Source organism: Erinaceus europaeus, chromosome 4 (assembly GCF_950295315.1).
Source record: "Erinaceus europaeus chromosome 4, mEriEur2.1, whole genome shotgun sequence".
In the NCBI taxonomy this organism is placed as follows: Eukaryota; Metazoa; Chordata; class Mammalia; order Eulipotyphla; family Erinaceidae; genus Erinaceus; species Erinaceus europaeus.
In genome coordinates, this window is record NC_080165.1 from 71,019,560 (window position 1) to 71,035,338 (window position 15,779).

At 41.3% G+C, this 15,779-nt stretch overlaps 1 protein-coding gene across 1 annotated transcript in view; it reads right to left on the reverse strand.

The window, feature by feature from the left end:
- Positions 1–15,779, reverse strand: part of CLIC5 (chloride intracellular channel 5) — a 145,394-nt gene that overhangs the window by 43,559 nt on the left and 86,056 nt on the right. The window contains exons 3-4 of the mRNA XM_007530787.3: positions 14,291–14,416; positions 4,027–4,133 (exon numbers count right to left, since the gene is read on the reverse strand). Coding sequence (XP_007530849.1) covers positions 4,027–4,133; positions 14,291–14,416 — 233 coding nt within the window. The remainder of the gene's footprint in view (positions 1–4,026; positions 4,134–14,290; positions 14,417–15,779) is intronic.

Consider the following 15,779-nt stretch of genomic DNA (forward strand, 5'->3'; position numbering starts at 1 on the left):
ATTCTATTAAAATAGTAATTTGGGGACAAAAGAAAAAGAGCAAAATGTAAAATGTAGACTGTGCAGCCAAAGAGAAGCCCAGATCCTCATAGGAGATGACAGAGGAGGGGTGTAAAGTATGAAGGGCAGTGTAAGACAACCCCCTAAAGGAAACATAAACTTGAGGATCCAAATTGATGTCCGAGTGGTAGGGTGTGGAGTAAGTGTTGGTTGCAGAGTATGGTGATATGGTGCCATGGATTGTAAGGGGCTGCTGCCCCATCTCTGCTGGCCTGGAGTCTTTCAGCGCTGGTGGCATCTCAGAGTAAAGTCAGAGCAGTGACCAAGAGGCAAGGGGCAAACACGAAAGGGCTGGCCAGGTTGCAGCTCTAAGGGCAGGGGCAACTGAGAGAAGTCATACCAACAGGAAGTCAGCTGGGTCTGATCTACAGTGAACAGGAAAGAAAGTCTGAAGGAAAATGGCCAAGAAAATGGACATAACAGTTTCTTTGTGCCTATAGACACAAGCTCCAAATCAGGAATATTTGCTATTCTTCTAGGAGGTTGTTTTGTGCCCTGGTGGCATCTCAGAGGAAGGTCAAGGAGCAGTGCCCAGAGAAAAGAGGGTGGGAATTGTGTGGAGCTGTACCCCTCCTACCCTATGGTTTAATTAATCCTTTCTTAAATAAAAATAAATAAACAAAAAGAAAAGAGGGGTACTTGTAGAAAGACATGCAAATATGTCAGAGATGGAAGCCAGGGCAGTGCTGAAGGAGGGGGACTTAACTATTTTGAGACTCTGCCGATGCACACTGAGTTTAGTGTAGTCAACTCCAGATGTGTTGCCTGAGATAGGGTGAACCATGCCGAAGCCCTCCCTGGATGCTGAGTCTAAGGATGGTCAAAGTCACTGGCCATAACAAGGAGCGTGGGCTCAAGGAAGCTTGGTGAAGGAGAAGAACTGAAGTGAGCAATCTATATTGCAATGAAGTCATGAAACTTGTGCCTGGTCTTTTGTTAAAAGGTGAAAAAGAGGACTGGTGAGACAGCTCATTGATAGAGGGTTCCTGCTTTCTCTTGCACATGACCCATGTTTGAGCCAAGTCCCCATTGCAATGGAGAAGGTTTTGGTGCTATAGTAAATTTCCCTCCCTCTCTCTTTCTACCTGAAAAAAAAAAGTTGGCTTGAATCTGTAAAGCCAAGTTAACAACAACCACAAAAGGCAGGAGATTAGGAGACAGAGCAGAAGATAGGTTTTTTGGGAAAACAGAAATTCCAGAGTTTTGAAATGTGCAAGAAGTCACAAGGGCAAAAGGCATTACAGAGAAAAACAGGGTGAAATAGAAGACGTGAAAACAATGAAAATTGGAGTGTTGACTTTATAAGAAATTGATCTGCACAGTTCAGTGGAAACTATTGCTTTGGTTTTGGGGAGAGGAAAACTGTAAATAGGGATGATATGTAAATACCATGTATAACTTAAAAAATCTGGAAGGTTCAGAGTGGATAATCTTTCTGAGGACATGATACAAATATGAGGAAAGATATTTGTGGCTGGAGGGAAGAGTGTTGGATATGGAATCTGAAAACCAGAGATCAGAGCCAGCTTGGTCCCCGGGGATAAGGACATGTCCCTGTGTCTTCTGTGGAGAAAGTGGCAAGAACGGCCCTTCCGTAGGGTGGTAGGAAAGGACTGCACTGGCCTCCTAAGACCCTGCATTGAAGCACCACTAACTGGGGGCCTGAAAGGACACAAGTAAAAATCAAGGGATCAACAGGACAATTCCCCCCCCGCCCATCCCCAAGGCTCTATTGGGAAATCAATCCTTCCTTGCTTCCTTCAGCTTCTGGTGGTCCCAAATTGTCCCAGACTTGTGGCTACAGCATCCCAGTCCCTGTTCTGTCCTCACCTGGGCCCCCCTCTCTCTTTGTTTCTATATCTTTTCTTTCTACCAGGTGGAACTCAACCAGGATAATCTCATCCTGATAATCTTAACCACTGGATCTACCCAGACCCTGTTTCAAATAAGGCCACTTGTTGAGGTCCTGGATGAGCATGGATTTTTTTGTTTTGTTTTGTTTTGTTTTATGTTTTTTTTTATTTTAAAGTTTTTTATTTTTTATTTATTATTATCTTTATTTATTGAATAGAGACAGCCAGAAATCCAGAGGAAGGGAGATGATAGAGAAGGAGAGAGACAGAGAGATACCTGCAGCCCTGCTTTACCACTTGTAAAACTTTCCCCCTGCAGGTGGGGACCAGGGGCTCGAACCTGAGTCCTTGCATATTGCAATACATGCGTTCAACCAGGTGTGCCACCACCCGGCCCCTTAATTTTCATTTATAAAATGGAAACACGAACAAGACCATAGGATAAGAGATTTACAATTCCACACAATTCCTACCACCAGAACTCTGTATCCCATCCCCTCCCCTGATAGTTTTCCTATTCTTTAACTCTCTGGGAGTATGGACCCAAGGTCATTGTGGGATGCAGAAGGTGGAAGGTCTGGCTTCTGTAATTGCTTCTCCCCTGAATATGGACTTTGACAGTTCAATCCATACTCCCAGTGTGTCTCTATCTCTCTCTCTCTCTCTCTCTCTCTCTCTCTCTCTCTCTCTCTCTCTTTCCCTAGTGGATTTTAAGGTGTATATTCAACCCACCAAAGGGTCCAAAAAAAAGCAGTGAAACAGTGAGTATATTTGAAATATTTTCTGCATGCTGTTTCTCACTGTCCCTAAAAGGACCATTCTCTTTCCAGTGCCACTCCATAAAGTTCTAAAAGGCTGCCATGATCCACAAGATAAAGGCTCATCCCCCGGGCACGCACTGGAGGTCTGTTTTCCTGGTCTCTTTTGCTGGTATGTTTTCACTGTCCACCTTATGTTCCCAGATGATGGAATCCCCTTCAATCTTTTTGATCCAGCTGAAACCCCTTAAATAACCATGATCAAAGTTCCCAGAGGCAAACTCTTCATGTTCTGAATATCATTGGTAAATGTTAGCTCTTACATGTGACAGCTAATTGGTTCTTCAGATTCCCTTTAATCACTTATCTCTCTTTTTTGTTTTATTTTGTTTTATTTTATTTTTTTGTTGTTGTTGTTTTAACCTGACTTTAGATAACTTAAGCCTTTTCTTCTGAACCAACCAGGTCTTACCTTGAAAACTTGGAAGGTTATTTTCCTCAGTACTAGTTCTGTGCCTGGCATAATCTGAGTCCTCAGTAACTATTACCCTGAGTTACTTACTTTCCACTCTTCCTGTCAAAATCTGCCCCCTCCATTTTTTTTTCTTTTTTACTGCATTCAAACTTGGTTGCCTTTCTAAGCTCCTGCAGCATCTAGAATATACAACCTTGTTTGTTCAGTGTGTCCTCCTCATTTTCATTCACTCATGAAGAATCCTGAAGCACTTATTTTACTTTGGATTCTAAGTTTGCATCATGTGCCCGCTCAGAGGAAAAACTCCCATCCTTCTCTCTCTCCATCTCTTTTTTTTTTTTTTTTTTTTGCCTCCAGAGTTATTCGCTGCCTACATTAGGAATCCACTGCTCCTGGAAGCTATTTTTTTCCACCTTTGTTGTTATTGTCATTATTGTTGTTGTCGTTACTGGGTAGGACCAAGAGAAATTGAGAGAGGAGGGGTAGAGAAAGATAGACACCTTCAGACCTGCTTCACCGCTTGTGAAGTGCCCCACCCTCTCACCCACCCCCACCCCCGCAGGTGGGGATTCAGGGGCTTGAACCATGATCCTTAAGCCGGCCCTTTGCTTCAAGCCAACTTTTTTTCAGATATGGAGAGAGAGATGGAGGGAAAGATATTATAACACCAAAACTTTCTTCATTGCACTGAAGCCAGGAAAAAGAAGGTACAGCTACCTCCCCTCTGTTCACTAGGGAAGCAAAGTGGTTGAATACTAATCAGCATTGATTACAGGCGCTTCTCTGCTCCTAGTTTCTGTCATGCCCCTAGACAAACTGCAGACACTGGGCAGGAGACACTGGGCAAGATGCAATGTTGTGCTGAAAGGGAATTACTCACCAGCATTGTTCTGTTGCTTTGTGTTTTTGATATAGGCTGAGAACTTGGAAAAGATGTCAATGCCTGCTGTGTTGGATTCCCGGTGTTTTGCAGCCAGTTTAGGATACCTGTAGTGGAAAATGCAGTGAGCTGAGATCAGAGGACTTGTGGTTCCTTTAAGGGAGAGCCTTTTCAGATCATGAGAAGCAACCCTCCTGTTTCTAGCTCAATCTATACAAACTTTGGCAGGTTTTACACACATCCTATAGGGAGGGTGGGCACTACCAATCCTAATTCACTGATAGTTTCCTAGGGGAGATAAGCTTGAGCAGGGGTGAGTATGTCACTGAATATATCACTGAGAGGATTAGGATTTAGAACCACCAACCTGGATGCACTGATAGAAAGTATCTAATCTAGAAACAGACTGGTGATATGGATCAACCTACTAATGCCCATGTCCAGCAGAGAAACAATTATAGAAGACATAATTCCCACCTTCTGCACCCTATAAAGATCTTTGCTTCATAATCCCAGAGGAATAAAGAATAGGGAAGCTTCCAATGGAGGGGAGGGGTATGGAACTCTGGTGGTGGGAATTGTGTGAAATTGTACCCCTCTTATCCCATAATCTTGTCAATCATTAATAAATCAATAGTAAAATAAATTTTTAAATAGAAAGCATTAATCAGGGGTGGCAGGTGGTAGTGCACTGGTTAAGTGCTCATATTCTCATATTGCCATGCACAAGAATCTGGGTTCAAGCCTTCAGACCTCACCTACAGGGTGGAAAGCTTCATGAATACTGAAACAGGGCTGCAGGTGCTTCTCTGTATTTCTTCTCTATTTCCCTTCCCTTTTAATTTATCTCTGTCCTATCAAATAAGTAAAAGTTGTTGTTTATTTTTTTTAAAAAAGTATCTAATGAAAATTCTGAATGTTCTGGCCTCTGTCTCAGAGAGGGTCCCTGACATTTCCCTAACTCACATTAAAATAACAACCTTCTGCCAAGTCTGTGATTCTAATCCTAGTAGCAAAGAGTTAATTTTGGGAGCACTTTTGCACTGGGACCTCAAAGCCATTTCTCAAGAGGAAAAGCCCTGGGGCTAGGGCATGCATACCCAGTAGATGATACATTGTACTATGAGAGAGGACCTGAGCTCAAGCCTTTGACCCCCATCTATAGGGGAGAAGTTTCACAAATAGTGAAGCAATGGTGCAGTTTCTCGCTCCTTCTCTGTTTCCCTCCTGTCTCTGTCAGAAAATATATATGGGGAGAGGCCTGAAGGCCCTATGGGACTAGTGAAACCACCATGCAGGCACTGAGCCCCAATGATAATTCTGGTGGCAAAAAAAGGGGGAGTTCATTTCTAAAGTATCTTTCACACACTTAACCCTCGTGCAGTAACGAACTACAGAAACAGAACGACTGTTTTCAGTTGCTTTACTTGCAGGCATGGAGACTGATTTGCAATGATCAAGCTCTTCTCCTTTGCACAAATTTCATTCTGAAGGCAGAAGAAATGTAAGAGGCAGCCTGGATTTAGGAATATCTTCTCTTGGCCCTGAGACTGAATGAGGTGCAATGGTTTGTGAGGGAATCCATAGTTTTGATCCCATTAGTTTCATCCAAATGAGCAATTCTTTTTGTAAAGAGATATTATTTCATGAACACATTATATGTATTTGCAAGAGTGGAAAGAGATAGGGGGACATTGCTGGCTTATCATAATTATCAGCCACATTGCTAACAATGTGATTGATTTCTGAGTAAATAGTGTTGACTCCAAGATGTATGACTGTTCTCTGTTTAAAAAGTAAAATAATTTGGGGTTTTTTTGTTTTGTTTTAAATAATTGTATGGCTTTATATATTAACTCTTTTTCAGCCATGAAGTTCCAGATGCTACTATGATGCCAAATGGACTTCCCTGGGCAGACAAACCCACCAGTGTCCTGGAGCCCTGCCACCCCAGAGCCCCGCCCCACTAAGGAAAGAGAGATACAGGCTAGGAGTATGGATCGACCTGCCAACGCCTGTTCAGCGGGGAAACAGTTACAGAAGCCAGACCTTCCACCTTCTGCACCCCATAATGACCCTGAGTTCATACTCCCAAAGGGATAAAGAATAGGAAAGCTATCAGGGAAAGGGAGGAGATAAGGTGTTCTGGTGGTGGGAATTGTACCCCTCTTATCCTATGGTCTTGTCAGTGTTTCCATTTTATAAATAAATAAATATATTAAAATAAAAAATTAAAATATTTTGCTTATCTTTGTCTTGTTTTAAATAATTTTAACCAAATTAACTTTTTAAAATTATTTATTTATTTGGATCCTTGAATGGGCTATTAGTTAGGTCTGTTTTCTCTTGAACCACGTTAGTTGACTATTAAATTTTGATAGTGCAACTGGAAAAGTTTTCAGGAAGTCACTTGTTCTAGCCCTTTGCCATGAGGCAGAGACGGAAGACGTCAGCATTCTCCTTTTACAGGGAGGGCAACTGGACACCTGAGAGGTCAAGTGGCTATTTAAAGGCACAGGGCTAATCACCAGAACCTGGTTTTCTAGCCCCTGGACAGTGTTTCTGCTTTATCATCACTTCTTTAATGTCATCCAGCAAAAAGTAAATGGAAGAGAGTAATGCTATAGCAGGTGCTGTCTTAGGTCCTTTCAACACAAATGTTCCATTTACTCTTCATAAATATTGGCACTAATATTTTTGGCATCATTTCCTACGTGAGAAGCATGAACCACAGAGAAGGTAAGTAAGCATTAGTTTAAAATTAGTTGCATAGCAGAACTGAGATTTCTACTATGGTAGTTTTACTTTCTTAAGTCCCAAGTCCTGTGGTCTTTCATTGTCTCTGCTTTCTAGTTTCAAAGTCCTCAATCTCTATCTGAAGCTGGATGAGCTTAGTGGATGAACTTTTTCCATCCACCAGGAGGGGGCACTCTGTACAGGTTTTACACCCAAGTCTTTCTGACTATGCAGAGAATTTACCAAACTCATCCGCTCTTACAAGACTGAAAGTCTTGCAGAGATGTCAGGTAATTTACCAAAGCATGCAGACTTAGAATAATCTTTCTCTATTTTGTCCTTCTCATGTCAAATCTAGAGCACATATTAGGATTTAATTGCCTTGGGCTGGGGAGATAGTATAAGGGTTATGGCAAGACATTATTTACAAGTGAGGCTATGAGTTTCCAGGTCGAATCCTCAACACTGCCATAAACCAGAGATGAGCAGTGTTCTGATAAATATAACAATAATAATAAGTGGCTTAAGTCATTAATACTAACTTAAATATGTTTAATTATTATTCATAAAGTGGTATTTTTCCCCTTGAAAAGATAATAACATAGAGATAATAGCCTGAAAATGTATTTTCATTTAGGTTTGCTCTATGTTATCATTTGATCAGATTTCCAGTATCTGACCATTATTTCATAATAATGAGTGGCTGGTACAAAATCCAAGACCTACAACACAGGGTTATATGTTTAATAAGAACACAGTAATACTCCCTGATTTCTAAGCACTACGACATACTGTGAGATATTTACTGTAAATATTAATATCCCCTGTGAAATTTGTCTTTGTGGAAATTACATCTTTAAAAACTTAACTAGATTTTAGTGGTTACGATATAGAATGTTAAATACATTTTTCCCCTTTCTGTTTCTATTAGATAGGACTGAGAAAAATTGAGAAGGGTTGGAAATTCAGAGAGGGAGAGAGAAATATAGACATACGCAGGCCTGCTTGACCAGTGATGAAGCATCCCCTCTGCAGGAAGGGAGTGAGGGCTTGAACCTTGGATCCTTATGCATGGTAATGTGGCACTTAACCAGTGCAGATAAGTGGGCTATAAAGTCCACTGTACCCTGCTTTATGATTATCAAGTACTATTGGGGCAGAGGTAGACAGCATAATGGTTATACAAACAGACTGTCATGCCTGAGACTCTGAAGTCCCAGGTTCAATCCCCCACACCACAATGAGCCAGAGCTGAGAAGTGCTCTAATATATATATATTCATTCTGCTGAGGGTTGGGGAGACAGCATAATGGTTCTGCAAAAAAACAAACAAATAAAAAAAAAAGAAGACCACATATCTGGCGCTCTGAAGTTCAGTCCTCAGCACCCCTCTCTTCCTATCTTTCTCATAAATAAATAAATAAAATATTTTTAAAAGTAGTATTCCATTGAAACATATTTTTAAATATGATAATGATGTGTTCTGATGACAAAAAGACTGTCAGTTTCTCTAACTCAGAGGTTTGCAAACCAAAGCCCAAGGAATAGATCTACCCTTGCATCTGTGTTAGGAAGAGTTGTCATTTTTATTTTTTAATTTTTTGTCATTTCCAGGGCTCCACTGCTCTGGGTCAACCTCTTCAGAGAGAGAGAGAACCTGAGACAGAAGGAGAGTAGGAAGCAAACCCCAGAACCAAAGTTGCTTCCAATGTGATAGGTGCCAGGCTTGAAGCTGGGTTGTGCATATGACAAAACAGGCCCACTCTCCAGGTGAACTAGGAATGACTAAAGCAAATAAACTTGCAAATAAACAAACAACTGGTAACCAAACTGTCTCTTAGACTCTGTGAGAACTATGCTGGGGGGCGGGGGGTCACAGCACTCTGATAAAGGGTATTGTAACTTATATACACCATGTGTAGGTGTGAAATTATCCCCAGTAGCTTATAATTTTGTCAAACACTGTTAAATCCCCATATATATGTATATATGGAGAGAGAGAGAGAGAACATAGCGCTGAAACTTCCTCCAATGTAGTAGGGGAAGTAGTCAAAAGAAATATTTTATTTTGTCATTTTTTAAATAAAATGAGATTCAAATTTCAATCTTCACAAATACTGACATACTAGAACACAGCCACACCCATTCATTTACATGTTACTTGTGACTGCTTTCACTCAGTAATAGAATAGCAGAGCAGTGTCTGTTTCTGTGGCTGAGTATACAAGGCCCTTCACAGAAATGTTTTCTGTCCCCTGTTCTAAGTGATAAAAATTTCTTCCCTGGGAGCTGGGCAGTAGTGCAGCAGGTTAAGCGCACATAGCGCAAAGCACAAGGACCAGCCTAAGTATCCTGGTACGAGCCTCCAGCTTGCAGGGGATCACTTTGCAAGCGGTGGAGCAGATCTACAGGTGTCTTATCTTTCTCTCCTCCTCTCTGTCTTCCCCTCCTCTCTCTATTTCTCTCTAACCTGTCCAACAACAATGACAGCTATGACAACAATAACAATAACAACTACAACAAGCACAACAACAAGGGCAATAAAATGGGAAAAATGAACTCCAGGAGCAGTGGATTCATAATGCAGACACCAAGCCCAGTAATAACCCTGGCAGCAAAAAAAAAAAAAAAAAAAAAAAAATTCTTCCCTTTCTGTTCTTTATGGTATCTTATTTCAGGTTCATTCCCTTTAGACATGCACTGAAGCTTCATTCTGGGAAGTGAAACAGTTGGCCACTCTTTAAATACAATTTTTTTTGTTGTAAATAGTAGTAAAAAACATAATATTATGACTGCAGATGAGAGTTCTCTGACTGCTTTTCCATCCCAACAGACTTCTCACAAATTAGTCACAGCCAGCATGCAACTGGACAAAAAGATCCCATGTGATCCCAAATCAATATGTATTAAACACCTACTTGGGGCCAGACCCTGTCTATGGTGTTGAGGATGAACTGTATAAAATGACAGACAAGGTTCACCTGGGAGGGCACATACTTTGTCATGTACACTGCCTAAGTTTGAGCCCCAAAATACACATAAGAGTACAACACTCAGTGGCAAACTTCAGCACTGTGATGCGTGTATCTCTCTTTGTTTCTATCTGGAAAAGTCTGCCTGGAAATCCCAGCAAAGATAATGGGGGAAAAAATTAAGTAAAGTTATTAAAATCTCCCTGGTGGTGGGAACTGAATTTAGGGAATGTTCTAGAAGCTTGAAAGTTGGATCATCCTCTTTCTAGTAAGATTAACTCTCCCTTCTTCATTATTCCTGCTCCCACTCCTTTTCTGGAGTAGCAGGTGAACGTTTCTGATTGACTGTGTGCTTGCTTGTCTTGTCTTGATACTTAAGCAAATAACCCTTGGAGGTTAATTCACTAAACAACTTCTCTTGGGCTCTGTGATGTTAAAATGGAAGGTCACCAATTATCCTATTGTCCTTATGCTGGTACATAAAAGACAGGTACAGAAGAGCCACTGTTCTAATTGTTCAAACTATTATTTAATGAGTTCTTCCTCTGTCAGGTACTAGATATCTATGATAGCTTGCAAAATCAACATGATGGTCACGGATTTACAGATAAGAAGACCAAAAACTAGAGAGGTGTTCAGTAATTTACCTGGAGCCAAGGTCATCTACATTCACTGAATCTCCACATGCCTTTCTATTTCTCAGTTTCTCCTTTTCCATATGACTGAATTCTAGCCAGTAAGATGGGAGGGGATGTGACATAACCACTAACCACCCTGGTCCTTACACTGTTGTTTCATAATCCTACTTTTCTCTAGCCTCACTGAAGGAAGGATCTTGGAGGAAATGTATTTCCAAAGCTCCAAGATAGAAAACGGTTATATACTGCCTACTCATACTTTGCTTCAGTGAGAAATAGACCCTTGTTCTGTTACACTACTGAGATTTTTAAAGCTTATTTGTTATTTTAGTGCAATACATACCAGTAGGACAGATTAGAACCCAAATCTTTCATGAGGAGACTAAAACCCATAGTGATTCTCTGTCACCATATCATCTGGCAGAAAGTTTAAAAAAATAAAAAGATTTTCATGGTTGCTTTTCCAATTTTGGGAGGTATCTCTTTGCTTTATTTATTTATTTATTTATTTATTTATTTATTTTAGAAATAGTGCACTCAGAGTTTTATCCAATTCCGACACTGTTCTGAACCCCGTTCACTGTCTAATTGAAATGTCATATTATTATCAATTAACTCCCCTTGATCATAACTATATTTAAGTGGTGCTTTTCTTTAAGCTACCAGCTCAGGAGTGGGGGAGATAGCATAATGGTTATGCACAATTATGTGCACACGTATCCATAAACTACTACAAAATATATACCTGAAGGCAGAAGTACACTAGAGTTTGCAGTGAGTACCTCCCTAACACTTCCTCTCCACTATTCCAAGCTTGGGATCCATGATTGCTCAACAAATTGTTTGGCTTCATATGTTAACTCTTTTCAATCACCAGGTTCCAGATGCCACCAGGATGCTGGCCAGGCTTCCCTGGATTGAAGACCCCACCAATGTCTCCTGGAGCTCAGCTTCCCCAGAGACACACCTTACTAGGGAAAGAGAGAGGCAGACTGGGAGTATGGACCGACCAGTCAACGCCCATGTTCAGCGGGGAAGCAATTACAGAAGCCAGACCTTCTACCTTCTGCAACCCTCAACGACCCTGGGTCCATGCTCCCAGAGGGCTAGAGAATGGGAAAGCTGTCATGGGAGGGGGTGGGTTATGGGGATTGGGTGGTGGGAATTGTGTGGAGTTGTACCCCTCCTACCTTATGTTTTTGTTCATTAATCCTTTCTTAAATAAAAAATTTAAAAAAAAAAAAAAAAAGACTTACATGCCTGAGGCTCCAATGTCCCAAGTTCAGCTCTCTAAGCTATGTTTTGTGGGAAAAAGAAAGCCAACTCTGGAAAAGAACTTTGAGAAATTCCTGAGATCACAGAAGTTCTGCTGAGAGGCATTTTAGAAACTATGTAGTTTCACCTCACTTTATAGGTGGGAAATCAGAGGGCCTTCAAGAGAGGGAGGTTTGCATAGGCCATATAAATAAATTCAGTAGAAAGGTGGCTGGTGTTAAGGTCTCTCTTGACTCTCAGTCTTAAATCCCATTAATTCTGGTTGTTCTCTGGAGATTGTTGCAAGTATGAACAATTATCCCAGTACTAATACCAACATCTCCCTGTTAGTGCTAACAGGGCCAGTTTAAGAATGGTATGGAAGTTCTTCTCATTTAGAAACTATACAAGACTTTCTACATCCTTTGCTTTGACACCAAATGCTTTGTGAGGCAAAATGTGATTAGCAAAGAAAAATGCTGGAATGTTTGTAAATGGCTTTTTCTTTTAAAATAAAATGAAGGGGAAAAAGACTCCCCACAAATTCTTGGCTCTTTGGCAGCTTTCACAAACAGTGGTGTGATGAGAAACACATGGCCAACTGGTCTTTGGCAAATGGGGGACTTTGCTGACGCTGGGGATCCAAAAGGACCTGCTGTTCTTCTGCAGGAGCTTCAGGACTCAGGCCACCTGACATTCTAGCTCATAGTGACATTTACTAGGAAGTCACTGTGACATCTGCTACAACCCTGTACAAGGCACCTAAGAGGATATACTTGGGTTTTCTGGATTGATTGATGGTATCATTCCCGGGGTCCTTCTCCTTGGAGGTCTCTTGGAGACATTCAATTTTTTTTATGTTTTATTATATATTTATTGGCTAGAGACAGCCAGAAATTGATAATGACATGGGTGATAGAGAGGGAGAGACAGAGAGACTCCTGCAACACTGCTTCATTACTTGTGAAGCTTTCCCCCTGCAGATGGGGACCGGGGGCTCGAACCTGGATCTTTGCGCACTGTAATGTACACTCAACCAGATACGTCACTACCCAGCTTTGAGACAATCATTTTTAAGTTTTGAGATTGTGTTACCTGGGCAGGATGAATCACTGGGCTGCTGATATGACAGGATTGCACTTAGAGGATTCTCCTACATACAATTATAGTACAGGAAGTAATTGGATCAGAGAAAGGATTGTTCAAGGCAGGTCATATAGGCAATAGTAATAGTGCTTAGTTCTATTAGGATCATAGAAAATTTTCAAAATCTGAAGATATGATGCTGAATGTGATGATGACCTGCCCTGGAAGAAAGTAATTGTATATTAGAACAGACAGTTCCAGAGATCGCATAGAACCCTGGGTTCAAGCTCCTGGTCCCCACCTGCAGCAGGTATCTAACCTTCAAATACAAGTGGTGAAGCAGATCTGCAAGTGTCTAGCTTTCTCTCTCCTTCTCTATCTCCTCCTTCCCTCTCAATTTCTCCCTGTCCTATCGAACAAAACAGAAAAGTAAAAAAGAAAGAAAAATGGCTGCCGGGAGTGTTGGATTCCTAATGCTGACACTGAGCCCCAGCAATAACCCTGAAAGCAGAAAAAGAGAGAAGAAAGAAAGAGAGCGAGAGGGAGAGAATGAGAAGTAAAAAAAGAAAGAAAGGAAAGAAAGGAAGGAGAGAGAGAGGAAAGAAGGAAGGAAGGAAGGAAGGAAGGAAGGAAGGAAGGAAGAAAGGGAGGGAGGGAGGGAGGGAGGGAGGGAGGAAGGGAGGCAGGAAAGAAGGATAGATGGATGTTCAAGGATCAGATAAAGGCTTTGTATGTTAACTCTCCTTTCAGCCACCAGAATCCAGATGCTAGCTAGCATGATGCCCTCCAGACTTCCCTGGACAGACAACCCCACCAATGTGTCCTGGAGCTCTGTTTCCCCAGAGCCCTGCCCCACTAGGGAAAGAGAGAGGAAGGCTGGAAGTATGGATTGACCTGTCAGCACCCATGTTCAGTGGGGAAGCAAGTACAGAAGCCAGACCTTCCACCTTCTGCATCCCACAATGATCTTGGGTACATACTCCCAGAGGGATAAAGAATAGGAAAGCTATCAGAGGAGGGGATGGGAATGGGATATGGAGTTCTGGTGGTGAGAATTGTGTGGAGTTGTACCCCTCTTATCCTATGGTTTTGTCAGTGTTTCATATATATATATATATATATATATATCTCACTTGAATAGTCTGCCTGCTTTGCCATGTGTGACTCCTAGGTTTGAGATTAGCCTCCACCACAGTGGAGAAACCTTTAGTGCTCTGTTTTCTTTCTATCTATAAATAGAAAAAAATTAAATAAATGTTCAAGTCTTACTCAGAGCACAACCAGGAGTTTAGGTTTAATAGCAATTTTCTAGATGTGCGACCTTGGGCAAGTGATTCAAGTTTTCCATGTCTGGATTTCCCCAAGTATGAAAAGAGGAGAAAGGTGGCTATAATTAACACCCCTATGTGGGTGGGTAGTGGTGTCCTGAGCTCTTTCAGTGAATACAATGCCCTGTGTCCTATGTTCAAGGACAGATGAAACTTCCTTAGAAATCTGCCTTGTTTAAGTTAATACCATACTTTTCTAGCCCCAGGGGCCCTTCCCCACCATTAGCTTTAGAAATCAGTAGCTCATTACTTTTCAGGGGTCAAGGTCTCCTCCAGGAACTCCTCGATCTTATTGACGTCAGTCTTCACGTCCCCATTGAATGTCAGGAAAGGCGGATGGGTGCCTGGGGCCAGGTTGTGCAGATCAGCTGGCTTTCTGTGGAGACATCAAAATTTAGAGGATGAACCTTAGACAAGAGCCCGGGTACTTCTTATTCAAGGAAATCTAGGACTTACTATAGAGGGGGACTCCCTGTGCATCATATCTGTCTTCAAAACCAGATTTTGGTGTGGAGTATAGGGCAGGGAAGGCTGGGGAAAGTTCTAAAAGGACTAGATACCTGCATGGTGGAAGCTACTGAGAGAAAAGCCAGTGAAAGTGAAATGAGTATTACTGATAAAGCAAAGAACTATCATAAGTGACTGTGGGTATTAGTGATAAGCTTTCAACATCCAGGACAAAGACTGGACTTTGCTTTCAAAAGTTCCTTCACCATTGGACTTAACAAACACATATAGGGGACTTGATTATGGAGCATGTGCTTGAATGTACATGTTACAGTGTACAAGGACCTAGGCCCCCACCCACAGGGGGAAACTTCAGAAGCAGTTCTGCAGGTCTATGTCTATCATCTAATCTATCTATCTTCCCCTTCCTTCTTAATTTCTGTCTCTATCCAGTAAATAAGAAATAAATGAAATATCTTTTAAAAAAAACTAGCACATATATACAGAATTCCAAACTTTAAAATGAATTTAAACTGGACTTTCAGTTTAATGAATTTAATGAATTTAAACTGAACTTTCACATTAAGTTCTATCTCCTGTTAATTAAGTCCACAATCAAGAGGAAGGAAAAGTTTTACATGTTTGATATGTCCACATAGACGGGGAGGCACCTCTGTTCCCAATGGCTGTTCAGAGTGCAAGAACAAGGAGGGAGAAAAGTGAGGGAAGGAAGGGCTGATGGATATGATGGGACAATAGTAGGAGAAAGGGTTACACTAAGGGAAGAGTAAGGAAGAGGGGAGTAATAGTGTTGACTTCCATGGATGAGGCCAGCCCTTCTGGTTCACTCCCAAAAGCTCTCTGAGAATATAGCACTTCTTGTGGGTGTCAGATGTTGAAAACATTTAGATGGAAGTACTGGGGTAAAGTAAACAAGGGAGAAGAGGAGTCTGGAATGAAACAAATTCCTGGCATAATCAGTTTGGGAGTGTAAGAAAGAATTTCAATTAAGTGCTACTCCCCTGTCATTCCCCAAACACACACACTCTCTAGCTGAATTCTGGAGCTCTTGGAACTCCTTAGACAACCAAGACTGAATCTGATTTACTTAGTGCCTTTACTATGTGCTTGTACCTCATTTCAGACGAAAAACATCCTTTTCTTTCTCCTGCTTTTTAGCTCTGACATGAGGCAGCCATACTTGGATTTTCAACTGAAAAGGGAAATCTAAACTAATTTTAATTTACATTAATAACTCCTCTGGCTTAGTGATACAGACAATACTTTTTTTC